The following is a 23,132-nucleotide window of genomic DNA, read 5'->3' on the forward strand; positions in this document are numbered from 1 at the left end:
GCTTCTGAAGTCCTTTCTAGCTCTTTATGAGTCTTTGAGCCTATGTTATGGAGCTAGAGGACCTGTGTTTGAATTCCAGGTCTGCTATTTAGACAAGCACCTCTGCTCTTTAAAAAAGAAGGGATTGGACTAATTTCCTTCAAGATTTCTTATTTCCCAAACTCTGTGATCCTAGGACTTAGCACCTATGAGCCTTACTTAGACATAGTATGACTGGGAGATCTGCAGATGGATGAATGAAGAGATGCAGCCTTCATTGTGTAAAGACAAATACCTCTATTGTTTCCTTCTGAAGCTAAATTCCCTTTTTGAGCTCAGGGAGCTGGCCAGACAACATGCACACTTGGAGGACTCTGCCAATTTTTCCTCCTTGATGCTACTTCAAAAGCATTAGACGCTGCTCTCTCTGCCAGGTTTCAGGGAGGGTCTTCCATGAATTTTTGGTCTTATCTCCTTGGCAATAAGAATCATCCAGAGCTCATTACTTTTGAGCAGGCACTGCTAAAAGTGGTATGGTGAATTCTATAATGATAACTGGTTTTCAAAGTTTTTCTTTTCAAGCTAGGGATCTTCCAAGAGTGAAATTTTTTTGGAGTTAAAAAGCTTGGCATTCTATATACCTTTCAAGTTACAATTATGAGGGGAAGGATGAATGAGACATTTTGAATTCTAAAGATGAAACACCTTATATATAGTTATTAGTTTAGATTTATAGATTAATAGTAGGTGACTCAAGTAATTATAAAATGTTAGGGCTGGAAAACCTAGATATTATTTAGTCTAATTCTTACTTTACAGATGATGAAACTATCCTAAGGGATACAAGCTAACCCTCTGCTGGCAAAAGTAATTTGGTACAGTGGAAAGATTAACACACTTTGAGTCAGAAGTTCTGAGTTTTAATTATCACCTCTAACCTTTCAGACTTTTGTGACCTAGACTTTCTCCTTGAATCTCAACTTCTTCATTTGTAAAATAGAAATACTGATATTTGACCTACTTACGTCACAGGGTTGTTATGAGGAATGTGCTTTGTAGACATTGAAATCCAGAAAAATGTGAATTATCAAAAAATAGAGGAAAGTTTGGTCCCTGTACTCTAGCCAGGTTGCTCTCATCAATGTGCCTCACACATACCAGGCTTCTTGCCTTCATTCTTTTGCTATTTCACCAAGATGCTTTCCCCTGTCTTTTGAGCTTAAATTTCATCTATCCTTCAACACTCAGCTCAAGTTCCAACTCCTTCACAAAGCTTTCTTCTACTACTCTCTGTTCTCCAATCTCTCTATTTAAAAAATTCTTATTATAAATACCAATTTACTTCACTTGGGTATAAATTCTATTACATAGGACTTTAATTGTTTCATGCACATCAGCTTTATCTATATTTAGATCACAAGATCCCAGTTTGTTCATATCTTCTGTAACTTCTAACAAATTTTGGCAGAATGTTGGCACATGGTGTCAACACACTGAGTACTCAATAAACACTTGATTTATAATTTTATTTCTGTTATTCTATCAGTAATCAAAATGGCTGTCAAAGTTTTGTTCTAGACTCCTTGGAAAAACAGAGTAGAAAAGGAAAAGGAAGGAGAAATAGGATTTAAAACTTTTGAGATTAATTTATAATCTGGGGGAAAAAAATCTCTCCATCCCATTCACTCAATAGTATGAAGTCCCAATTCCAGGTTTCAACAAATAATCATCTATTTTTTTTTAACAAAATTTGTCAAGCCTTTCCTCATAACCATACTTTATCCACAATAATTAACTTGTTGAAACATCATCTTAACTAGCTCTACCATCATTTCAAAATGAAAAATCACGTTGATATAGTGGCTATTCCTATAAAATTCTCAGGGCTGGCTATAGATTGTTTAGGGACAGGGGCATCATTTTCTCATGGATGGCATCTCAATACTTTCCTGGTTTCCCTGATAGAAAATTCCCCACTTCATTCTAAATGGATATGTTGGGGAGAGGGTTTGGGACTGGGAATTATATCTTTGTGCCAGAAAACACACAGAAGATAGAGCAAGTATAAGGGATTTTTCTCAAGATCCCTATTTCCAGGCTATCTGGATCTTTTTAAAAAAAGATTTTGTCTGAATACCAGTGAGGGCCCTGAACAGTGGCGGGATGGGGAAAATTTACTGCCCTGACTTCAGTGGCCAACTATTTTAAGTGTCACTTTTGCTCCGGTGTCTTTCTAAATTTATGGATGTGAGCACCATTCCAAGAAAATTTCTGCATGTCTTCCTGTGGCTTCCTCATAAATGCTGTCCAAGATACTTATTTGATTTTATACTGAGTGTTTCAGTGCTTCCTACAACCCCTCTAGAATTTCTCTTCTCTAATGTGCATTTTATTAAAAAAAAAAAAACAAAAACAAAAACAAAGCAAGCAACAACAAAAATACAACCATGAGCAAACAACAGACCCCAAGTATTTGACCACACATTGGTCAAGAAGGATGGTTTTCTGCTTTTTACAAAGCACAGCATGGCTGGGACTAGAAGCTTTGGGGAATCTTCAAAGGTATTATAATGTCATGCAAATTTATCTTTCTAATATGGATGAGGAAATGTTCCAATACATGCCTCAGCATTTTGAAAATGATCAAGTATTTTATTTTCTTACTCTCTGTGTTCTCTTTGCTCATATTTCTTGTAAGTCTCCATCACAGTTCACTTTTGAAATAACCTTTGACAATCAACAATGACCTCCTAGTTTTCACATTTTCATTTGGAGAGGAAGAAATGATGAATTAGTCTTTTAGAGAGATTACAGTGAAAAATGGTCTTCTAAACGATGTGGCACAAGATACTCAGCCATGTCACTTCACTCCTTTGTAAATGGGCTCAGGACACACTGTAATCCAACATGTACCCTGATAAGTAGGAGATGAACAAGTTGAGACAAGAAATGAAAATATATGTAATAGGTAATTAAATCTGTGCCATACTAGGGCTGAGAGATAGAAATGCTTCAGCAGGATATCTGATCTATACCCTCAACACATGGTTTCATTTAAAAACATTATCACCATTAACAGACATTTAGTGAATACCTGCTATTTGGCCTACTGTCAAGAAACATATGCTCTAGTTGAGGAGACAGGACACACATAAAAATAACTAAAAATACCTTTGTAAAAGGATGGATTCTTAGAGATGTAATTTGTGTGGGATGACTTGGCTATGTCCAAGGATGCTTAATAATATTTTGATTTTATACTGCTCCACTAAAGAATTCTGACCCATTACCCCTTCACCTCTTGGTTCTCTCTCAGCTCCATACTATATGGTACTATCTGAAGGATTCTGGTTCCTTCTTGAAATTACATTGTCTGATTGCCATATATTCCTTCCTACCAGCTCTCCTCATTTTGTCTTATTTTCTGGGGTTGGGAGTCATTAGCCATACTGAAGGCTCTGGAAAATGGGCTGCCTTTTTTAAGGATATGACTGTGCCTCCTGGGGGTAGACTTTCCTTTCCTCCCCACCTAGCAGATTGAATTTTCCCATTATTAAAATTCCTAATTCTGTATCAATGGGTTTTATAGGCATTTAGGTGGACCCGATCTCTAGATAAAGAGAAGTGATGATAATTCCAAGAAAACAGAACATCAAAGAAGAAATTTAATGGAGAATGAGCCCTAGCAATTGAAAACTGAATTGTAAAGAAAAGTAGACCTAGGGAGACAACTTGAGTGACCTGCATAATGAAATACTCCACTTAGGGTGAAGTAGCCTGAAGATATCCCCAAAAGAGAAAGAATGCTGTGTCTCTTTGGTGTCAGAAGTATCAATTGTTTTGGCCATATTTGTTCCCTTTGCTTTTCTACCAGTCATATACTTTGCATGTATACCCACTAATACTGAATTTCGTGAAGAATGGGTCCCAAATTAATGGGGGACAGAGAACATTTTATTGTTATTATTTTGTTATTACTTTGCTGCTTTTGAGCTAATTCTGTCTACTAGATGATTATTAAAGATATGTGTTCAGAGACTTAGTTTGGGAGTGAAGGTCTATAGAGTAGCTTGGACGCGGAAAAGTAGTCACTGCCTAGGGGTAATTACATCAAGCTGCCAGTTTGAGATTGGAGGCATGGCCTGCAAGGTGCAATATACACATGAATGTAAATAAAAAATATAACAAAAATTGTAAACAAAGGAAAATTTATGAGATAGGGGAAGAAAAGACTTCATGTAGAAGGTAGCAATTTAGGTGAGCACTGAAAAATGCTAGGGATTCTAAGAGAGAGTACATTCTAAATGTGGGGATAGGAAAGAAGCTAGTGAATAGGCTGATGAAGGAGCTGAGAGGTACAGAATAAAGCAAGCAAGCCAATTTGGCTAGAACACAAAATTCAGGAAAGGGAGTGATGTATAATAAGCTTGGAAAGATAGACTGCAGCCAAGTTGTGAAGGGTTTTAAATGTCAAGGTGAGGAGTTTATATTTTTATCATTGTGGCAGCTGTATGGTGGATGGGTTGGACAGGATAGTGACTAAAGACAAGGAGACCAATTAGGAGGTTATTGCCATTATTAGTGAGAGCTGATGAGGTCCTAAAGCAAAGAGCTGATGATGGCTCTAATTCTGTGAACCTGGATGAGTGAAGTTTGGCTAATGGTATCCTTGACAAAAAAAAAAAGGGGGGGGGCGGATTTTAGGAGGAGAGTTGGTATGGGAGGAAAGATAATACATTTTTATACATGTTAAAATTTAAATGCCTATGGACTTCCAGTTAGAAATGTTTGACTATATTTATCCTGATTGTTTTTTATCTTTATCTATTTTACTCAGTGTTCTTGCCTCTTAAGGTCTTTTTGCATACAATTTTTAATAAGTTATCCCACTGACTTTTTATAAGTGTCTGAAGGACTCATGGAACTTATACAGTGTTTGATCTTAATTATTTTACAGTGCACATACAAACATCCCTCATCACTACTTTTTTCTTTTTTTTTAGATGAGGAAGATAAGTTAAAAAATATATCAGTAGCCAAGGTATGGTGAAAAGAAAAACAGTTTTAGAGTCAGAAGACCTGGGCTGGTATTTCAGGTCTGTCCCTTTTTGTATAATCTTGGAAAAATTACTACTCTTTAGGTCTCCTGTAAATGAGGCAATTGGGACTAGATGAGCTAGAGCTAGAGCTAGAGCTCTAAGATCCTTTCAACTTTACAGTTCCTAGTTCATTATGCTTTTAGTTATGTTTTTATAATTTTATAATTTATAGTTTCAATGTTTTTCTGATATTCCTTTCTTTTGGTAGCAAAGAGCATATTGTAAGGGGTCTATTTCTATGCTTTTCTTCATGAGTCTGCACCAATGGGACCGTAGGTCTGTATACGTTCTACCTAGGCTCAGAGTTTTTGCTAATTCTGGTAGCAGAGGAGCCCAGGGCTACAACTTCAACTTTGGATAGGGAAAAATTAATTTTACTTTTTTATCTGATCTCTTGGGACAGCAAAATTATTTGCTGCTGGTTTAGCTACCTTGCAGAATTCATCTCAGGGTCCCCAAGAGCTATGCAAATTAGAACCCAGTCAGTGTTACTGTAGGAAATGACCAAAAGGCTTTGGCCAGCATGAACAAACCCCTCCAAGACTGAATTTCCTGGATGTAGGACTCAGCCTCACTGTCTCTCCCTCACTTCTGGCTGGGGTGTGCTGCAAGTGGAGTTGTTATACATGGAATGTCTTGGATCTAATTGGGCGCGTTGCCCTGGGGAGTTTGTTGATGCTGTTGAGTGAGCCTGTTGTATATGTTGGCTCTGACCCCTCGAACCCCCAACTGGGGAAAGAGTCCAGCCACAATAAGCTCCTTTCACTGAAAGGCTTTACTCAGCAAACTCAGTGCTAAATGACTGCATGAATTTCTCCCCTTCCTGTAAATCACATGGCAGGAAAGTGGCTTGTACCATTTGGTGTTATATGGAGCCAGCATGACATGTACATACTGCAGTTATTTCTCCTGGCAGGCGGCTGCTGATTGGTTTACTTATTAAAATAGACAGTGAAGGCCACGAGGAGAATGACTCCTAAAAACGTGGCATTTTCTGTCTCTATTTAAGAGGTCATTTAGTATCATCTGCTAGAAGGTGTCCTGGTTTCTGTTTGTACAGGACTGATTTACAGACTCTATTGCTTCAATCAAACTGTCAGCTCAAGAATATAGATATACCCTCCACTAGTACAGATTACAACTCATCCATTCCTCCTTATCTTGTGAGAATTTTACTTGCAACCTTCGATAAACCTTCAGTTAAGAAGGAGAAAATGTTTTGGACACTGTAGTCAGTAAGGTTCAATTTTACAAAAGTAGGTTCTCTACAACAAAGATGACTAGCAAATAAGAGAGCAATCCATCTTCTTTCTGATGTGACTTTTTCCATTTTGGGATGGTTACATCTTAGTTCTTTCTTTGAGGACATTGAACCTTGGTCAGAAACATCTCAAGCAGTGGCTGAATGAATGGGAAAAAGCATTTCATGGTATATCATTAGTATCTTGGTTCTTGTCCTGGCATGGTCACTAGCTATTCTGAGCAATTCATTTCCTTTCCCTTTCTGGGCCTCAGTTTTCCTTAAGTGTAAAATTAGGGGTTTAGACCAGATAATGCCTAAAGATGGAAGACTCATGTTTCAGTCCTGTTTCTACCACAGTTTGACTATGTCCTTTGCAAGTCACTTAACTTCTTAGTGACCCAAGCAATTCTCTGAAATTTTGAGTAGCAGGTAGAGGTAATTCCTTACCAAGAGTTCTCTACATCAATGAAACCATAGGCTTTAATTTTTTAAAAGGTCCTTCCAGCTGTGACTTTATATGGTTCTTGGAAGTGGAGGACATTCTCAGAGAGTTGTGAAGAAAGTGCCTGGTAAATTTTAAATCATGTTAGAAATATGTGCTATGATTATAGTGATGCTGAAATAGCAGTTCTTGAAGTCTGGGTCTCAAGATTTAGTTGATCCAAAACCTTAGAAGTCATGTTGGAGGAAAGATGACTGGCATTGGGACAAATGAATACAAAGAAACAAAAATTCCATGTACCAATTTGATTCTCTTTGGAAATTATTTATTAAGGACCTACTGTGTGATACTACTGATACTTGTTGGGATGAAACTCAAGGATGAAACTATGTTTCCATGAGTATAGTTTTAGTCAACAGAAACAGGGTAAGTAAAAGGGGGGAGTTGTCTATTTAGAAGCTATGCTTATGTAAGAAAATAGAAAAATTGGCTGAAAACCTGGCAGAGAATATTTGGGTAAAAGTCAGATACAGCAGGAACAGAAGTAATTTTTTCATTGGTGCATACTGCAAACTACCTGGAGTTGTTTACAGGAATAGGAAATTGATAGGATCTGAAAAAATATTTTAAACACAAGCACAAGCTACCTTTGTGATAATTTCATCGTTCAAAAGTTGGAAGAACCAACAATTGAGATACTATTCTAGATATGAATAACTCTTTTCTGGGAGAGAAGAGAGGAGCATATACCTAAATTCTGAGGGAATAAATTTCTGTGGCTTCAGAGAAAAGTTAGGACCTCACAAACTGAAGAAATAGGGCATGCCAGTCCAAGAAGGATGGAAAATATTGAAGAATAAAATTCTTAAGACACAAAGGGAAACACATTTAATGGGGAGGAAAAACTAGATTTTTCTGAAGAGACCTATATGAATGCACAGTGAACTCATCAGTCATTTATTAAATTAATTAAAAAAATATACAGAAGATGTAAACAAACACAAATAATAGATGATGACTATAAGTTTGACATGGTAAGAACTGTGTCAGAAATGCTAAAACTAAAAATGAGCTCAGCTTGATGAGGGAAGCTAAAGACAATGAGAAAATATTTTAAAGCAACATTGGGGCAAGATGGTGGATTAGAGGTAATCCAGGTGAACCCTGCCAATATTCTTCTCCAAATAGTGTAATACAAAGGTATAGCACCAACAGGTCCCATAGGTGTTTATTACAATGGCAGCAGCAGCTTCCGCAACTCTCAGCCCAGAGACTATAAGAGGGTCAGACAACTGGTCAGAAAGAGATTAAAAGAGGGGACCTTTTGGGAACACTGGTGGTCCAGCTGGTGATGACTGATAACTCTATTGCCCATATCTACTTCTGGGTCACAGTTCCAGAGTGTTAGCACTTGTGGCTTAAGGGGAGTAGGGGACTTTGCAGAGTAAAGATCAGAGTGTTGAGCACATCTCTCCCAGGATACCACTATCTTGGAAGTCATGGAAACTTGCAGAATTAGTTCTGAAAAGAGAAGTATAAAAAGTCTGAAGCTTGTGACAGTATACCCCCATTTTCTGGTGAGCAGAGAACAACTTTAACATAAAGTTCAAAATCAGAAATTGGGGAAATGAGCAAATAGCAAAAAAAGAAGTGCAACATACTGCACTTTTTTTTGTTTGCTCAGGGAAGTTTAAGACATAAACTCAAAAGAACATAACAGTATAAAAACAAGTATAACCAAAGCTTCAAAAAAAGCTAATTGAATCCAAGCCCAACAAAAATTTTGTAGAAGATTAAAAAAAAAAAAAGATGTGAGTTGATAGAGGAAAAATTGAGAAAAGAAATGAGAGTGGTGCAAGAAAATCCTGAAAAGAGAAATAACATCTTGGTAAAAGACACACTAAAGTTCACTGAAGAAAATAACTCCTTAAAAAGCAGAATTGGTCAAATGAAAATGAAAGTACAAAAGCTTATTGAAAAAAAATAATTCCTTAAAAATTAGAATTGAGGAAGAGAAGCCAAGATTAAAAAAATCTACACATCATATTTTAAGAAATTCTAAAGGAAAACCACCCTGGTATCTTAGATTAAGAGGGTAAAATAGAAATAGAAAGAATGTACGAATCTCCTCCTGAAAGTAATCCCCAAATGAAGACTCACAGGAATATTATAGACAAATTCTAAGGTCCTTAGGTTAAGGAGAAAATACTGAAAGCAGCCAGAAAGAAACAATTCAAAATATTGTAAAGCCAGTCAGGATCACACAAGATTTAGCAGCTTTCATTTAGAGCAGTAGAGGGCTTAGAAGATTATGTTGCAACCAAAAATAATCTATTCACCAAAACAGTATAATCTTCTAGTGAAAAAATGTACATTTAATGAAATAAGATTTTCAAGCATCCTTGATGAAAAGACCAGTGCTATGGAAAATTTGATATTTAAATATAAGACTCAAGAGAAGCATAAAAAGGTAAATATGGCAAAATGATACATGTAGCTCCTAAAAACTTAATTATTATTAGAGCAGTTAGGAATCTACATAGACAGAAAGCACAGGCATGAGTCAATTATACTGGGATAACATGTCCCTATTCCCCTCCAATGAAAGGGTGAGAAAGAGGGATGCCCTGAGAAAGGGTGGTAAGGAATGGTAAAAGAGGGAAATTTTCTTATATAAAAGAAGCATGTAATAAAGAGCTTTTATAGTAGAGGGTGAAACGAGAGGGTGGAGAAAGTGGTGTGGGCATGCTTGACCTCTTTCATTAGAATTGGTTCAAAGAAGGAAGAATATATACACACAGAGTTGGGTATAGAAACTTCTTACCTACTAGGGAAGAGGGGAATGGGATAAGAGATAAGGGGAAGGGGAAAATGATAAAAGGAAGGGCATTTTAAAGGAGGCAGTGATCAGAAACAATATAGACTTTTGAGAAAAGCATTAAAAACACACAAAGAGTAGAATAAATAGAAGAAAATGAGATAGAGGAAAGTACACAGTAATCATAATTGTGAATGTGAGTAGGATGCATTCACCCATAAAATGAAATCAGATAGCAGAATGAATAAGAAATGAGAATCTAAGAAAATGTTGTTTACAAGAGATACACAAAACAGAAAGACAAATAAACAGTTAAAGGGCTGGAGTAAAATCTCATGCTTCAGCTGAAATAAACAAATCAGGGGTAGCAATGATGATCTTGCAGAAAGCAAATTGGGTTTTTCTAGTTATATCTTGGAGACATTTCAGCTAAGAAGGAAAACTGAAAAATTTTATTTGCAAAACATATGCATGGGTAGTTTTTCAACATTGACCATTGCAAAACCTTCTGATCCAACTTTTCCCCTCTTTCCCTCCACCCCCTCTCCTAGATGGCAGCAATACATGTTAAACACGTTAAAGTATGTGTTAAATACAATATATGTATACATATTTATACTGTTATCTTGCTGCTCAAGAAAGATCAGATCTAGAAAGAAGGTAAAAAAACCTGAGAAGGAAAACAAAAATGCAAGCAAACAATAATAGAGAGTGGAAATGATATATATATATATATATATATAGGTCCACACTCAGAAAATGACTTTTCCTAGTTGTGCTTTAGTTATGCTGGATTTGTGACCATGTCATTAGATTCCCATTTATGTATATGGTTAAGGATCCAGCCATGGAAGGCCTAGTTGGAAGGGAATGAGGGTTGTCATAGATTTTGATATTAAGGAAAAATAGACAGGGAATCTACATTTTGCTAATAGATACCATAGACAATGAAGTAAGACAGATTTTTTGGGGGGAATAAGTTTCTCTGATAAAGATTCATTTCATTCATATATATGTTTATATATATTATATACATTCCATATATTCCATGTATATTTCATGTATATATGGATTGTATGGATATATATGGAACTGAGTCAATTTTAATTTTCTAATTCTGACTTCTTGTATTTCCCTCTGAGGTTGTCCACTTCAGCCAGACTTGTCTAATTCCCTGTCCCTGGTGCTCTCATGCAGAGAACTGTTCTTTTTACCTTTGTTCACACCATTTTCCCCAAATGGAGCATTTATGCCTATGCAAATCTTCCCCATCCTTTGAGACCCGCCCCAAGAATGTAATAACAAAGTCTTGGTACATCTTGAATCACTGAAGGCATTCAAAGAACTGTGACCTGACATCATCTCCCAATCCATTCTCATGCAGCCTATACATCATGGCCTATGTCTAAAATCACAGAGATGTGGTGACATTCCCTGCAGGAGTCCATTCCTCTCAGGTACATGCATGCAGCGTTTTTTATGGAGACTGACTCACTGTCTCGCTTACATGGAGCAGGGCTGACTACAGATTAGAGTATTAAGATGTCCCTTAACTATTAGATTTAAACACCGACATAAGGAAACAAAGAGCTATAAAGCAGCACTGGAATGTCACCACATAAACCACAATAAACTCTTATTGCCCATAGCTAGCAGGAGACAAAATATTATTCCAGAATATGGAAGACAGAAAGTAAAGCTATTATGGGACAGTGCATACATGTTCATTTTTCCAGGGGAGTAAAAGGTACCACAGTTGCCACTGACAGAAATTGAACTTCCAGAAAAGGGGAAAAAAAATCACTAAAAACCAGTGCTATTAGTGATAAAACCTGTCTTGGGAATTGTTGAATCAAAATAAAAAATTTTGTTATGTACATATGATACTGAAATAGGGCTAGTTAGAAAGAATTTGCTATCTTAAGGCTAAATGAAATGTGCAACTGTATGTTTTTAATGTGGATTTTGACATATGCCAGCAGTTAATGGCAGATCTGTAATAATTATGAAAGATAAAGCAGATCTACATAAGGAGGCAATGTAGCAAAATGGAGTAAGCTCTGGGCATCTGGGTTTTGATTTCAACACACTAGCTTAGCTGCGTGACCTCCTGTGGCCTCAGTCTTGTCATCTCTAAAATGGGTGTAAATATTCCATGGCTTGCTTATTTCATGAGCTTATTTTGAGGAAAATGCTTCCTCAGCCTTAAAATTCTCCATAAATTAAAATTATTATTACATATTATTTTACTGTACAAATCATAATTTTTTTTAAATTGGGTTTTTCTAGTTATATCTTGGAGATATTTCAGCTAAGAAGGAAAACTGAAAATGACTTTTTCTAGTTGTGCATTAGTCATGCTGGATTTGTGACCATGTCATTAGATTCCCATTTATATATATATGATTAAGGATCCAGCCATGGAGTCCTTGGTTGGTAGGGAATGAGGATTGTCATAGATTTTCACATTAAGCAAGAAAGGAGGCATCTGGTGGCACAATGGATAAAGCTTTAGCCTGGCATTAGGAACACCTGACTTCCTATCCAGATTCAGACATTTAGGAACTACATAATCCTCAACAAGTCGTCATTCTCCCTTTCCAAGCAGGTATAAGATATGAGAAACACCTTGTTGAATGAGAAATATAGCTAATGAAAACTCCTGCCGGTGAAGGCTATAAGAAATGGGAAACAATGAGCAAAGTAGTAGAACTGCCTATCTCTAATGCCAGGACACTTTCAGTTCTGATGGCTCCAAGGACTCTGAGAGGTTACTGAGCTTTCCATACCTGGGAACTCATATTGGGTATTCAAGAAAGGTGGGACATATGCTTTTATAATCTGTAATCAATATCCCTTTTTCTATGGTAATAATTATTCTAGCATTATCCCAGAGGAAAGAAATCAGTGGGAAATGGGGGGGGGGGAGACACATTTTTTTACAAGTCAATAAGCCCAGAGTATTCTTGACCTAAAAAAGTAAGAACAGTTTTCACATTGCAGCCAAAGTAGCCCCTCACTCTGAGAGAACCTTGGAGTAGAAACTCTTGTTACAACCTGAGCAAAGTTGTATTGGAAACTAGACAAACTAAAAGGCCAGACAAAATTGTCCCTACCTTGTGGAAAATTAGCAAAAGTTTCCACTGGGTGAGTCTGGATTCTCTAGGCAATGAGAGGATTTCCTGCTACCCCACTGTTGCTGCCTCCCTCCCTCCTGCCTATACACAGTCCCCCTTTCCATAAATTCAGTCTCAACCTGGAATTATTCCAAGAGCTTCAGAGACTAGACTACTCACCAAGGACAGCAGAATTCCCAGGACTCAAAACCAGCTGTGTTCCCAGAGGAGAAGTGAGCACAGAGGGAAGGTTGGGTCCATTGGCTGAAAGCAGGGCCTTCATGTCTTCCAGTTGAGAAGGAGGATGGGGGGGATCTGTAGTCAGGGAAATGATGAATCAGAGCAGACTAAAACATAAAAATCTAGTACCTTTAGGAGGAGTGGGGAAGAGGAAACCATTAGGTATTAAGAGATCAAGTGTTTCTGTTGCTGGCTTCTGAAGGGCATCTTTTTAGTGGAGACATCCATACTTTCACTAGGGTTGGGATCTGAGTTACAGGCCTAATACTATGCCTGATAAAACAAGGCTACTCCTGAGAATTAGGCACATTACTGTATGGATGTTCCTAACTTTGCGTCAAAAATGTGTTTCTGAAAACACAAATTGAGTTTTTTCAATCAACCCATATTTTGAAGATCTCGCAATGTTTATAAGCAAAAAAAAAAAAATCCCTTTATAAAACTTAATATTTATCCATCTTCCCATTTCCTACCTCCTGGTATTTGAGCATGCTGCTCTCAGGAATACACTCCTTCCTCAAATTTCCTTGCAGCGTATTGTTTAGATATCTCCTTTGCCCCCATTATGCCCTAACTTGCATTATACTGTGTTATGAAAGTATGTTATACTTTCCCCCAGAAGAATGTAAGTTCTTTGAGAAATAATTGAGTCATCTTTGTCTCCTCAGCATCTGGCATAGTGATTTGCGCATTGTTAAGTATTTAATAAATGTTAGTTACTTATTTCCTTTCAGCTAACCACTGGATGGCCAAGGGGAAGTGACTTAACCATTCTGTCTCTATCAAATGAGGCTGAACTCAATGCTTTCCCAGGTCCCATTAATCTCAAAAATTCTCTGAATTCTACGTCAGCCATGGTATCACCAACTGAAGCCCAAATCCTCTTCTCTTTAAATTCTTCTTTGAAATACAGAATATTACAAATCTATTGATGTGGTAAGTGTTAAGATGCTTTTATGCTCTTATGTCTAAAAGTAGATTGTAAGAGCTCCCCAAATGGAAGCCAATCCATCTGCTGCCTCTCTGGTTCTGCTTCCTGTCCCATACCTATAGAGCTCATAGTGAGCCCTTAATAAATGTTTGCTGAATGAATGTAGGCCTGTGTTATTAGACTACAAACAAAACTTAAGTTTCAATAGTTGGCACTAGATCTTAGTTTTTTTGGAAAAAAATTCCACTTAAAACTTAAATTAGTTTTAAATGATTAACAAAGAAAATGAAACTACTTTTATATTCAGAAAGTGCTTGGAATAATGAATGAACTGTGATCAATAAACCAAGGTTATTTCTGATAAAAAAAATGCCCTGAGGTGAGAATTTAAATAGCAATTTTCCGTCATATTTGATTAAAGTGGGGAAGAAGTAACATTCCCCAAATAGTCTTTTCACCTACTTTTCAATGGCACCATAGTGCTAAACACAAGTTTGCAGAATATACACACTTCATTACCAGACCTACAGTAGCAGCTACACATCCTGGTTAATCTTTCATCTCTCCATTAGTAGAAAGTGATGAGGAAGTGTTATTAGGGAGGAAAACTCCATCAGTAAGTACCATAAATCAGTGAGGGGTAATGGTCCCACCCAGGCTCTGGGCTCAATAACGGCTTTTTGAGTCCAATCGTCCGGCTAGAAGTTTAACTCATGACTGTGAAACTGAACACAAAGTAAACTTCATCCTTCACTGAACTGAGTTATTGTTGCTTTCTGAGATAATTTGGGGCTTATATAGTCACTGGTGAGCTGCAAGCCCAACTGGGGTGCGTGGTGAATTACTATGAGCAGGTTTTTGGAAGCCAGAGTGAGCAGAGATTTCATACTAGCAATTTGGTAAAACTAAAGCCTAAATTATTTCTCCTACTAAATCATTTTGATTTTAAAAAGAACCCTTTTTATATGTGGATAGGTACACAGGTATGCCCTCTACTAAAGTTTTCTAAGACTTTACTATGACATGGAGATGCTTCTGGATTCTTAAAGACTTTGCTGGTGGAGCAAGCTCTGCTAGACATTACCAAGTTGAATAAAGACCAGTAATAGAGGATATTTTGTCTGTTCTTTCTGCTGTTTATCTATACACCCATTTATGTTTTGTCCAAGGAACCAGCCTGGCTTAAATCCAGAGAGCCTCACTGCCAGGTAGACTGCCTGGTTATAAATTTTTCAATCATGCCAAATCTTGACCATCTTTTAAATTACAGAGAGGCTGTAATTTGTTTTAGTGAAAGGCAGTCCCCCACCCCCAAATTAATGAAATTATGGTAAAAGAAATTCTTGCAGTATCGAACTAGTATGTGTATAAATATAAGACCATTTATGTTGCTTTCTTTCCCATGGATAACTGCAGATGAGTTATGCTTGGGGATTATGTGATAGCTCTGGTAGGCCCTAGACATGAATTGATGTCAGAAACTTTTGTATGTAATGTAGGCCGATTGATTCAGCATTTTGTGCCAGAGCCATGAATGAGGACCTGAAGGTAGAGATGGGGTGCCTGAAAATATCCAACGGTGCAGAGATTTTGGTTAATTTCATTTGACTTATTCTTGACTGGTATATTTGTAAGGGGCTTTAACTTCATTTGCTTTACTGGGTGTAAAACTGTATTCCAGTTAGAGAGTCCATTCAGGAGCAGTTAGGTGGGTAACTTCATATTTTACTGGGGCAGATAAAGATGAAAACTCAACCCAGCATTTGGCTTTGCATCATATGTGCACATATTGTCTTTGCTCTCCATATAAGAATGAATGTTCTAATGGTTTATATGTAAGTCACCAAATATTGTAGTTAGTCTAAGATGGTTGGCCATAAATCTCGTGGTTTTTTTTTTTTTTTTTTTTTGATGCTCCAAATCTTATTACTATAACATCATACATTTAAATTCTTTTCATCTCTTAACTCTCCAGGGTAAAGGGAGATGTTAGGGTTAGTTTAGGTTACATTGATTGTGTTTGGCAGGAACAGGGAGAGAGGGAGGAGGACCTGGTCTGGAGGTTTTCAACTGAAAAACTGAAATCCTGTCCACAGGCAGTTGACCTTGCAAACTGTTTACCTAGTATCACTAGCTGGGTGTTTTCAGTCACTTCTCCGTGAAGATTGACTGCTCTACAGGAGTACAGCCCCTGATCGGAAAAGGAGACATTTGTAATAGACAGGGAGCCATCTTGCAGGTGGTGAAGAGGAGCCAATTTGCTTTTATTCCTGAACCAAGTGACTTCTACTTCAGGCACACCTAGGAAGAAAAAAAAAATAAACTCATGAACACAAAATGCATAGCAGGTGAACAAGGAGGCATTCATACAGTCAGAGAATGCTTGCACTTGATACCCTAGTACCTATGTAGGATCGTGCCTTTAACTTTGATATGCCTTTAACTTCTTACTAGTTTCCTGATTATTAAATGGTAGAAGAGAATTTACTTCAACAAAGAATTGAGGTGTGTGTGTGTGGTGTTCCTTAACTTTGAGGAAATTTAAGGAGAAAGTTAGAAACTACACACACACACACACACACACACACATATTCATATACCCACTTCTCTCATGGTCATCCTGTTTATAATTTTATTATGAAATTATTTTAAAAGTTCTTATGGGGGAAGGGTCTGTTTTCTGGGCTTCTATTAAAGTGAATAGCTACTTCCAAGTTACACAAGAGTGTGCTGGAAAATGTTTATCAACTGACTCTGCAAACAACCCACTTTTAGATTTAATTTGCATCACTAACACCTAAGTAATCAACAAAATAATTAAGTCCAGATATGTAGTATTTGCCAAATTCCAAGGTATAAATGGTCACAGTGAAAGTTTAACAATTGACTTTCCTGTGCTAGCTCCAGCATACAAATGAGTATTAATGTTATAATGAGGTGGCTGGCCAAGGGTTGGCTAAGACTACTTTGAACTCTTTGGAAGAAAAATTGTTATAAAATTATAACAATTCTGTCAAAATGTCCCTAGTCCTTGTGACAATAATGAGAAATATGCAAGATATATTATGTTTTTAGAACAGGTATCAAATCTCTGTTGAACTATTCTAATATCTTGAAAAAGCAAATGTAGTGATCAATTCTCTCTCCCTAAAAGATATTTCAACCTTAGGGGAAATAGAGTTAATGGAGAATCAGGAATAAAACTCAGAAAAATTCAGTTTTTCCTTTTTTTTTTTTTTTTTTTTTTTTTTTTTTTTTTTTTTTTTTTTTTTTTTTTTTTTTTTTAAAGATTAAGTTTCTTTAAGCTACTCAGAATGGAGATACAAGGGATACTGCTGCATGGCTCCAGTCCAACTTTGGACCAAGAACTGTGCCTTGTTGTTTCTGTCTCAGGGACTCACCAATTAATGCTGAACTTAGTGCAGATACCTGATTGGATTAGCCCAAAGCAACTCAGAACTCCCAAGCTTAAGAAATCTGTCAGCCTCCACATCCCAGGTAGCTAAGAATATGGGTGTGCCCCATCCCTTCTCACCTGGATGATTACAATGGCTTCCTAGTTAGTCTTTCTGCCCCATCTTCTCTCTCAATACATCCTGCATATAGATGCTAAGGTGATTTTTCAAAAGTACAGGTCTAACCTCGTCACTCTACTGATGAAAAATAAAATACCCTCCCCTTCCCCCAAAACAAAAAAACCCAGACTCCAGGATTTATCCACTATCTGTAGATCAGATACAAACTTCTCTGTCTTTTTAAACCATTTATAACTGTTTCAGGTTTATTATACATTACTACCTCCTCCTTTTATACACATTCTGTGGTCCAGCCAAACTGACCTTCGAATTTCATAAATTTCCATCAGACCAAATTCCATCAGACCAACAAATTATGTACCAATTCCTTCCTTTTTCATTTTAGAATTCTCAATGTCTTAAAGCTTGGCCCAAGTGCCTGAATCCTTTTCCCAGATGCCTGTACTTCCCTTCCCCCAATCATCTTTCAGTTATTTTTGGTATCTATTGTATATTATAGTGCCTCCTATGAAAGAAAAAAGAATTCCATCTCCTGACTCTATTACTTTAGTCAAGGGACTGATTCTTCCTCTCTGGAATGTACACCCTCTTCACTGGCTTGAAGCATCTCTAGCATCTTTCAAATCACAGTTCAGGAGATACCATCAATATGAGATTTCCCAGATCCATCCATTTGAATTACTTTTTATGTATGGAATGCTGTATTTCTCAGGAACATAAGCTCTATGAGGGAAGGGACTCATTTCATTTTCACCTTTGTGTTCCCAGCACCAAATACAGCGTTTCGCATATGACAGGTATTTAATAAATGTCGAATTAAATATCATACTCCCTCCCTGCCCCTTGCCCCCTTGCTTACTTTTTTTGTCCCTTCTTGCTTTAACAAACATATATTGGTCTCATTTGGGGCTAAATAACAAGCTCTTTCTATCTATATTATATCCATATCTATAATATATCTGATATATCTATATCTATATGATATATAATATGTTGTATATAATGTAACAATATGTAATATAATGTGTCTATAATATAAATTTATAATGAATCATGGCTGCTGAGCCTCCCCAGACTTGAGTTCCTTCTCAGACAATAACACTTCTCTTTGTTTTGAGCTGTTGTACCATTGCCTTGTGTTGTGTTCACCCATTGATCTGGCAGCTGCTCTTGATTTAGTCTGTGTTTCTTTCCTTCCTCCACTCGGTAGTTTGAAGATGGGCAGTTCAAGAGTTTGGCAATCTGAGATCTCTGATCAGCTGGGCAAAAGATTGATTTGTTCTTTTATTCTGCTGATGAATCATAATGGAATCAAAACCACCTGGAAACCAGCATGTTAGTGGAGAAGAGGGAATATCCCCTGAAAAGGGATGAGTAGTTATAGTTCTCTGAAGTCTTCTCATACCGGTAGCTCACACAGATTTGCTATAATCAAATGACTCACGTGTCAGTTTGAGAACCCTGACTGGCATGTCTCTTCCACAGAGACAGATGAGAGGACGGGTAGTAAATGGAACTTGCTTTTTTAGGTATCACCACTAGGGAGAGCAAGAGTATTACATGAACGTATCAATAACGACTTGATTAAAAAAAAAATCCTATGCTAAAACTTAAGATGTAAGCCTAGTTTTTAGTTAAATTTTAAAAGAAAGCGCTAATACCAATTAGGAGAGGAATAGCTCTGCAAAGTAAGCTGCAAACAAAAGCCTCTGCCCTTATTCTCTCTGATAAAAATAAAGGGAAAAAAGGGATCACCTCAAAAGAATACCATCTGTAGCCAATTCTTTTATTGGACTCTGAATTGTCCCTTTCTACATGGATTGTATAGGTCTCCACTGAGGAAGGGTCTGAACTTCCAGTTTTTATTCCCTGAAAGGAATTAATGACTTCCAAAGAAAATGTGATTCATAATGAGGGAGCCTGCCTAAATGGTCCTTTAGTTCTATCAATAAATGCTTTTTGAATGAACAAATGACCTCGGCTCTCAAACAAACTGATTTCATTTAGAGCATGGGGCCAACGTTTGCCTCTCTTTGTGAAGGCATGCCTGTTTTTATAGTTATGCCCCCAAAGGCCCTGATCCCTTTCTCTATATTCTTAATTCCAGATGGATCTCCAAACTATAGATTCTAAATCTGCCACGCCATAACACTGATTTCTCATTATGTCACACACAATGGTTTGGGCACAAATAGAGATATAGAATTAAAATAGGTGATACCATAGAGTCAGGGTGGTATAATGAAAAGTGTGCCGGACTTGGAATCAAGAAGTTTTTGAATGCCATCTCAGACTTTTACTATCTGCATGACCTTAGGCAAGTGACAGACTTCTTTGAATTTTGGTTTCCTAATCTCTAAAACAGTATTTTATTTCCTAAAATTCAGTTTGCAATGAAGACTAAATGACATAATGCATTTAAAATGCTTGAAAGTGTCATATAAATAATAACTATTGTTGGCATCTCCAACTGGCTGGCATCCATTCCTGAAGGTGCTAGGACTTAGACTTTGCAAGAAAACTTAGGAGACATTTGGTCCAACTCTCATTTTAAAGAGCAAGAAATTGATTGTTGAAGAATGGAAGTCTCTTGTTCATGATCAGTTACATGGGTAGCAAGAAGCTGAACTGATATTTGAAACTAGGTCCTTTTCTAAAATTCCATTGGTTCTCTTCCATCATATCATGTTACTAATATCAGTAATATATCTGTATATTTATGTATATTTTCCCCTTTGCCTATGTTCTCCTTCCCCATCACATCTTCCTGTTGACATCCATTAAGGTCCAACTCAAATATCAGCTTTTCCATTAATCCATCCCCAACCCCATAGAGATAAGTAATTTCTTCTTTTTAAGAATATTATTGGTGATATTTTTGTATGTCTATTAGAATAACCAAATTCCTTGATCTTATAGCTATCTGAGTATGCATTTTATGTCCCTAATTAAGCTATATGCTTCTTGAGGACAAGTTTCATATCTTATTTATCTTTATATATATTCCATGAGTACCTAGCACAATCCTCCATATAAAGGAAGTTCTTCATTGAATTTTGGCATTTCAGTGATTAAAATAATAAGAGATTTTGATTACTTTATATCTGCTGCCTTCATTTACAAAACAGGGGTCATTGAGACTGATGATATAATATGGGATGCATATGTTATAAAATAGATTCTTGAAAGCACTGAATTAAAAACTTGGACAAGTGCATTTAAAATCAGGGAACTTGGGTTCAAATTCTGCCTCCTCTATTAATTGTGTGACACTGAGCAAGATAACTTTCCTTTTCTAGGCTTCAGTTTCCCATCTGTAAAACAAGCAGGTTGGACTAGATGATTTTCTAATACCTAACCTTATTACTTGATGCCTTACTGCTCTGCCCCATCCATAAAATGGGACATCAAATCAACTTGGCTGTTATGTATTATGAAATGGGTTGAAAACCTCAGGAAAGCTGCAATGTCAGTTGGTGGAATGGAGTTTTTTTCTTTTTAAAAAGAGAAAAGGCCTGAACATGTCTCTATACTCTTTCAAAAAACAAAATTCCAACAAACTTAAAGACTTTCTGATTGTTTCTTGTGTGGAGGGATGATCTGCTGTGACCTAGAAGCACCTGTCAGCACGTGGTCTCTATCCCCGCCTCTTGGCAGTCGTGGCAACAGCAGCAACAGCTCCCATTGAAGATAAATTCTACCGGAAATATTTCTTCGATTTATTCATGAGCTTTTCTCTCCTAAAGGATTATATTTAACGGATTTTTCTACAGGAGCCAGAGCTGTACATTTTGACCCAAATACAGACTTCGTTCCTGAACTTTTGGATGTGGTGGGGTTGGTATGCACGTCCACTTTTGATAAAGCATGATCTGAGTCATCAGCATGAGTCAAAGGACAACCCTTACGGTGTCTTGTGGAACAATATCCAGCTACTTTACTGCTGGCTTTGATGCATCTCAGAGATAATCGGAACAAGAGATTTAGAAACAATGAATAAGGAATCACAGAATTCTGGGAGGCATCTTTTCTGTATGACCAAAATAGATTTTGAAAACTTTACTCTTAACTCTCTTATTTGTCACAAGTGCCTTAAATATTGACATTTGTGTCTCTTGAAAGAGTCCTAGTTATTTAATAGTGTTTCCCTCATGCTGCTACTTGTAGCAGACTCTTCCCTCTTACAATGTGTTCCCTATCAGGTATATATATATATATATATATATATATTTTTTTTTTTAGCACTTTGTTACATCTTCAGTCGGGTAGCTAAGTGACACAGTAGATAGAGGATTAGGCATGGAGTCAGAAAGAGAGGAGTCCTCTTCTGAATTTGAATCTAGTTTCAGATACTTAGTAATTGTGTGAGTGGAAATTAATTAACTCTGTTTGCCCCAGTTTTTCATCTGTAAAATGAGTTGGAGAAAGAAATGGCAGAGGTAGCGTTTTATATGTCAAAGAAACCTCTCATGGGACCACAAAGAATTGGATATATTTGAAAAAAGACTGAATAACAACAATGACAAAATCATGAAGCAGAGATGTTTTGAGGAGAGATGTGATGATATCACTACCTATGAAAATGGCAGTGAGTTGCCTAAATTGAAAGGTGATCATAATTAATGACAAATGCAAGGAAATTAGGAAGCAATGCAATGTATCACAATCATTTAATACCTACTGCATACCTCGCAAGACATAACCTGGTGGCTTGAATTATACATCAGAAGCTCACTATCTTTCAAGAACTGAAGGAAGACAAATCCCTATAGTACAAATACAGACTTTAAACTATCCTGAGGAACTCAGCCAATATACTGTATTGGAACCAGACCATTATTACACACTGAAATGTTGCCCACAATCTCATGGACATCACAATGATTCATAAAAACTTAAGAATGTTTTTAATATATGTCACTCTCCCAAATACTCATAATTTCCAAGCTTTATGGAATGAAAAGCTTTTGAAATATGGAAACATGGCCAAGGAGATTAAAATCATGGGGGGAACAGGATGAGGTATACATCATCCCCATTGTTCTGTCTGCTACTGGAGTTATACCAAGGATGTTTCCAGTGAGCCTACAGAGGATGAGGTTATATCTCAATGCTTTTATTCAACTGCAAAAAGCAGTTATCTTATCTTTTTGTGCAGTGGTTCATAGAGCATTGGATATGAAAGAATAATAGCAAAATTATGACTTGTCCCAGGACCATTTTCATCTTAACCCCACTGAAAAAGCTGAGAAAATGAGATGATGATGATAACAATAATGATGATGAAGATAATGATAATAATTATTCAGGATCAGGTGACTGCCACAAGAAATTATAAAAAAAGTCATTCCTAAGGAGCATAAATTTGTTGATCAAGAAGATTTTCCAACGATGTGGTGGAAAATGTATAACATATGGGCAGGATGTAAAAATTTAGTATTTGTCAGTGCTGAGGGAAGATTTGATCAATAACTAGAATGATATACAAGAAATTCATTATATCCCTCATGAACCAATATATAACAAATCCTCATATTACAGATGTAAATATACAAACATAAATCCCCATATTACAATTGCAAATCCCCCCCAATTATTGAGAATTCAATATGTAAACTCTAAAAGAACTATGGCGTCATTACAGACAGAACCATTGCCTGAAACTTCTTGAATGTAACAATAATCCATATCAATTTAAGAATGACATTTTCAAAAGATTCTGCTATAC

General features: G+C 36.7%; 1 protein-coding gene across 2 annotated transcripts in view; it reads right to left on the reverse strand.

The window, feature by feature from the left end:
* Positions 1 to 23,132, reverse strand: part of ADAMTSL1 (ADAMTS like 1) — a 1,023,200-nt gene that overhangs the window by 32,663 nt on the left and 967,405 nt on the right. For both annotated transcript variants that reach the window (XM_031961469.1, XM_023497962.2), the window contains 2 exons: positions 15,990 to 16,169; positions 12,878 to 13,012 (listed from right to left, as the gene is read on the reverse strand). In XM_031961469.1, coding sequence (XP_031817329.1) covers positions 12,878 to 13,012; positions 15,990 to 16,169 — 315 coding nt within the window. The remainder of the gene's footprint in view (positions 1 to 12,877; positions 13,013 to 15,989; positions 16,170 to 23,132) is intronic.

The sequence above is a fragment of the Sarcophilus harrisii genome, chromosome 1 (assembly GCF_902635505.1).
Source record: "Sarcophilus harrisii chromosome 1, mSarHar1.11, whole genome shotgun sequence".
NCBI lineage: Eukaryota > Metazoa > Chordata > Mammalia > Dasyuromorphia > Dasyuridae > Sarcophilus > Sarcophilus harrisii.